This window comes from Mandrillus leucophaeus, unplaced genomic scaffold, assembly GCF_000951045.1.
Source record: "Mandrillus leucophaeus isolate KB7577 unplaced genomic scaffold, Mleu.le_1.0 Scaffold255, whole genome shotgun sequence".
NCBI lineage: Eukaryota > Metazoa > Chordata > Mammalia > Primates > Cercopithecidae > Mandrillus > Mandrillus leucophaeus.
Genome location: NW_012102643.1, coordinates 2,646,060 through 2,651,834, shown reverse-complemented (window position 1 = coordinate 2,651,834; position 5,775 = coordinate 2,646,060). Strand labels below are relative to the sequence as shown.

Sequence of the window (5,775 nt, the reverse complement as noted above, 5' to 3'; positions counted from 1 at the left end):
CCATTCTCCTGCCTCAGCCTCCCGAGTAGCCGGGACTACAGGCGCCCGCCACCTCGCCCGGCTTGCAATGGCTTCTTGTTCTCTGAAAATTACATATAGAAAGATGTGAGTATATGTCAATATCAGCATATTGAAGATGTGAATTATTCAGCCTCAGAGAAATCAGACCCCACAGAGCGCTTTATTAAGGCAACTGAAGCCTTCACATGAATAAATGGGGGTTCTGAAAGTTGAAGACATAGAGTTTCATACTGAGAAGTGGTCAAGGGGAAGAGCATTGTGTTTGAAGATAGGCTACACTGGAAGAAAGGGTGTAAGCAATTCCTGGAGTTCAGTTTCTGCAACAGCCAAGGTTTGGCCCGTGGAAGCCAATTTGGAGCATCAATCAGGCACACGTGGAGAGAGGCCTGGATTATGATCCAAATCCTGGAGGTTATTCAGGCTCCTCCTTATGGTATAAAGTAAGGCTAACCTGTGAGGTAGAAGATTAAAGGGTGAGATGCTTGGACCCTGACCACATTAGGAACCAAATCTTGCACATAATGGGAAAAAGGAGGTGGGATCATTTTTACATCTTTGGGCAGGAACGGAATGAGGGTGAGTTTAGGGGATCCTAGAATGATCATGGGTTCTGACTTGTCCAGTAGAGTCCCAGTTTATGCCTGTTGTCCCAGTGTAATAATTAATGGCACCTCACCTTGAGACACTTTCAAAAGTGATTTGGTTTGGCCAATAAAGTATGTGGTTGCCCTGGTTAAAAATAACCTTTAAAAGGAAGAGAAGTAACAACAAGGCTTAGTGAGAAGTAAAGGCCAATAATGATTGACTGATGAATGGTGCCCAGGGCTGGGCTGGGTTTACTGGGCTTCCGTCTGACCTGGTCTGGGATACTCCACCACTTCTGTTTTCTCTCTACACCCACTGCTCACCTCATACTTGCCAATATCCCTTTGACTAATCCCTCCCTTCCCACCCTCTTTCCCAAAATATCCTTCTACTTATACTTCTGCATTAGAGCTGGTTTTGTCATCCCCAGGCCCACCTAGGTCTTGGAATAGACCAGCCAACACCCAGACCTCCCAGTGTGGCCTTGGTGAGCACAGGAGACTGGGACCTCCGGGACTTATGGTATTTTTTGCAGGTGACCAGGTAGATAGCTTCAGTTTGGAAGTTGTTATTGTTCCCCTGGCAACGGCCATAGATGAATTTGGAGCAGATCTTAGGGTTTTTTGTTTTGTTTTGTTTTGTTTTTTTATTGTACCACCAACGTGGTATGGAGGCCAGGCAGGGGCCAGCCTCCTGTGGCATACTGCATATACCTGCAGGGAGATCACAGAACAGAGCTGTTTGGGTGCCTGTCTCCCTGGAGTATGTCCATCTCTCCCTTTCTCTGACCACCGCTCTCTTTGTCTCTGCTGAGAAGCAAATTTGGCTCGGGGCTCTGCTCCCAATTCAGTGTGAACCTTGACCACTCATTTTACCTCTCTGGTCCTTGACTTCCTCATCTGTAAGATGAGAATGCAAAATCCCAACGTGCTCGCCTAACAGGGCTGTTGGAAGGAACAGCTGTGACATCACATGGCTTCTTTTTCCTTGCCTCCCCAACATCTGAACACTAAATCTGGCTGATTTTGCCTCCTAAATAGCTCTCCTTTATTTCCTTTCTGCCGCTTTCTTAATTCGAGCATCATTATCTTTTGCAAGGACTTCCATGAAAGGCTACCAGCTGATCTCCAAGACTTCTGCAATCTGCTCGACATTGGTTTCCAGAATGGCAGATCTGCTGGGCACAGGATAAAGTTCTACCAAACCCAGAGGGACTTCAGAATCCATTTTCTCCTCCTCCTCTCCAACTTTATTTCTTATGCTGCCCCAACACCCAACTTCCCAAATTATGCTCTAAAAATAGCATGTTCTTACACACCCTGTGCCTTTGCACATGCCTGACATATCCAGACCTCTCTTGCTAAGTGCACTCTTGTTCATTCTTTAAAACCCTTCCCAGACATTGACTCTTTTATGCAGTCTTTCCTGGATTCATTCTTTACTCCTTGCTTTTCTTTGTTGCCTCTCAATCTTGCACACACATTTATCATTTCCATGTACTTTCTTGTTCACATTTTCTGATTCCTCCATGAGAATGTGAGGTTTTTGAAAGGGAGTTGCATCTTATGCCATCTTGATACAGCAGTTTCTAGCAGGTAATTTGGCATAGAGAGGATGCTTCAGGAGTAGTCACAGAAAAAAAAACCCCGAAACTCAAATCTACCCTGATCTTAAGCATTTATTGAGCAATTATTTTGCCCATAGTGCTATGAGGTACAAATAGAGTTCTTTAGAACCTCATAGTCTGAAGCATGACAAAACAACAATTATAGCACTGATTAGTGTCAGGCACTATTCTTAGTAGTTGACATCTACTAACATTTAATCTTGTAAAGTAGGTCCTCTTATTGTTCTCATTATGCAGATGAGGAAACTAAGGTTTAGAGAGGCTAAATAACTTTCCTATGACCACACAGATGGTAAGGGATTTGAACATAGGTTAATCCATTGCTGTTAGAATCAAGACCAGATCTCTTACCAGCTCTCCTTTCCCCATCTAGCCCAGCTTCATCTTTCTCTCTTTTTAAAATTTGTTACATGTTTCTTTATCAAGAGAGACTATTTGTCAGCCCACATATTCATGCTTCATGTTTCAGGAACACAAGTCAGTGGCAAACTTTAACCCAAAGAAATCATTTCAATTCCAAAATCACTTTGCACTCTGAAAGATACCAGCCTTCACCATCTCCTGAAAATCTTTTATAGAATTACAATTTCTGTAGAAATCTGTGTATGCCTTATTTCTTGGTCCAGCAACAGCGAACTTACGGAGAGCTGCAATCCATAGGGATGCAACAAATGCTTGAACAATATGAAACCACGGATGCCTGGTTGGAAGGCCACACATTTGAGGTTTTGTCAAAGCACTGAAAAGCTAGTTATTGTCTTGAAAGGTATGCCAACCTAAAGTAACAAGATTCAGAAAATATGATTAAGTAGGGTGTTTATTTGAGCCCAAAACTTGAGGATGGCCACTTGGGAGTACAGATTCAAGTTGCCCTGAATATACACTACCAGCTTCCTCTTTCTTTTCTCTTGCTCACTCTCTGCTTTCCAGCCTTTCTAGGCCTGAACATGCTGCCTCCTGCCACAGAGCCTTTGTACATGCTATTACCTGTGCCTGAAAGGCTATTTCTTCCCATTTTTGGTCTAAGTACTCATCTTTCAGATCTTAAATCATGGATATCTTTCCCAGAAAAACCTTTTCTGACCTTCCTGGCCACAATGAACAAGTGGAACCCATCATGGCTGTCACGGGCACCAATCAATATTTGTTGAATGAATAGAATGAATGAATAGTCCTTGATGGTCTTCTTTAGAGTTCAATAATACGAGCAGAGAAGAAAGAGTGTAGGTGGTCTAAGGCGGTCAGGGAAGGCATCCTGGATTTATATAGACAGAGAGGCCTGGAGAAAAAAGCCAGGAAATACAGATTATATACCTGTCTCTTATAGCTATCACATAACCTGACACAATGTTGGCATTTGATGAGACTTCGGTGACTATTTGGCATCTCAAGAATCACTGAAGAGTAGCCAAGAGACCATGTGGTCCAATATCAACACCTGTCTTATGGAAAGGGAAACTGAGATCCAGAAAGGAAAACTACATATCGCATACCAAAATAGAGGAAAAAATGAAATAAAATCCGTGTCTCCCAAGTCCAGGACTGACAGATTTGTGTCAAGTAGAAGATGTACCTAAACTCTAGGTCAGAGACTAACCATCAGTGAACCAGGAGACAGAGTTAGTGCAGTGCAGGTGGAGATAGGAGGTGAGGGCACTGGGAAATTTAGGAAGCATCTGAGTTACCTTGTCTGAGGTCTAAACATTTCTTTCCACAGCTGAACAGGCAAACGCTTCATGTTTTCTGGGCAATCTCTGTGTTTGGTACATTGGTCTATTTCTTCCACTTCGCATTCTACTTTGATTTTGGGACACAGCTCTAAGGCAAGGGAAGATATATTCCCTCGAGGCCTTAAAGAAGCCAGTGCTCCCCCTCTCCAAGCCCAGGGCACCCCTGCAGAGTTAAAGAACCTTGTTTCCACTTCACCTGTCCCCAAAAGGTAGTGGCCCTCAGGTAGCTCAGGAATTTCCCAACACTGCCCACATCCCCAACCCCATAACAACTCACCATCGAATCCCTAAACCAACCCCTACCCTCTATCCACACCATCTACGAGGTTCCTGGGAGAAAAATGCACTCCTCTAAGACTATTCTGGTCACTCAGCCTTGCTGTGCTTGGTTGCTCCCCCAGAAGGCGCTGTGGCTCTCGATGATTGAGATCAACATTTCTGGCATCAGATAGCTTGGCTTTTGAATTCTGGGCCACCCTTGGTGTGCCAGGCACTTCTGAGTCTTGATTTCCTCATTTGCCCGTAGGGTTGCTTTGAAGACTAACGCAACACAGTTTGACAAGCCTTAGTCAAACTTCCCGGGGCAACATGACGTAACAATGAGTAATACGGATGAAGCACTGACTGTGAGCTGCCTTTTCTCCTTAATCCTCATTACATATCTATGGGTAAGCACTCTTAATATTCACATTTTATAAACAGAAGAATTGGAAGCATAAGGAGGTTATGTGAATTTGCCCAAGGTCACACAGCTACTCAGGGATGGAGCCAGGATTTGAACCTATAATGTGTGGCTCCTGAGCGCTCACTTTCAACCACTAATTTTCAGTGCTCAGTACAGTTAGCTGCTAATTGTGAGTCTTCACATTTCAGCATTCCAAGGGACTTCTGGAGACCATTCTTTACCCCAAAGGCCAGGGTCCTCAGTGGGTATGGCTGTGGGGGCTGCAATGAGAACATCTGGAAGCTAACACAGTTGGTGTTGTGGGGAACAGCCTGTTTTTCTTATGGGCGACTTCCTTGGGCTTACTACTCTTTCTTAGTTCATTTCATGAGCTCTAGGTCCAGGCACCTCCAGCAAGAACCTTTTAGAACGTCAGCAAGGAGTCAGTTGCCACAGATTCAGATGCCTATATTCACCAAGGGAGTCTCTTACCAAGAGACTCCAAATAGCTTCCCTCTTTCCCACCCGGAATCCCAGGCACAGGTGGAGAAAATAATTTCTCAACTGCAAAATTATTCTTTGTTCCTTCCTCCACACCAAGTTTCCTTTCTCCATTTCAAGGACTGAGTCCCCAGTACTTACTGCCAAAGATCCCTTCAGCGTGCCCAGGTTTCTGGACATCCCCCAGAAGGAAGAATGGTACCAGGATTGGCAGAAGTCCTCAGAGTCCCATTTTAGGAACTACTAGCCTGGTTGATGGCACCAAAACTAAGAAACGCTGCTCAGCAGCTCCTACCTCTGCGCTTTGCCTGCCCTGGTGTGCCCCAGCACTCCAAGAGACAGTCATGGAGACAAGCCAGCCAGACTCCCCCGTCAGGAACACCAGATCCCTGAGGCCATCAGTGGGACTACCTGGGGTAAGGGGGCCTTGATAGGTGACTCCTGATCCTCAGCAATCTGAGGCTTTCTGGTCTACCAGGGAAAGAGGGCACATCTTGTCTTGCGCTTTCCAGGCTCTCTTAGCAGAAGGGGAGGTTTAACTCCAGAGTCTCCCATTTCCCAGGGGGAGTTTGGAGGTTAAGAGTATGCTAACTCTCTTCCTTCTTTCTAATTTCACACTTCTCCTGACATGTCTATTCTTATGTTTT

At 44.8% G+C, this 5,775-nt stretch overlaps 1 protein-coding gene across 1 annotated transcript in view; it reads right to left on the bottom strand.

Moving 5' to 3' along the window:
• Positions 1-165: 165 nt before the first annotated feature.
• WFDC6 (WAP four-disulfide core domain 6) overlaps positions 166-5,775 on the bottom strand; it is an 11,015-nt gene continuing 5,405 nt past the window's right edge. The window contains 3 exon segments of the mRNA XM_011983835.1: positions 166-472; positions 3,919-3,964; positions 3,966-4,051. Of these exon segments, the coding sequence (XP_011839225.1) occupies positions 468-472; positions 3,919-3,964; positions 3,966-4,051 (137 nt within the window). The 3' untranslated portion in view covers positions 166-467.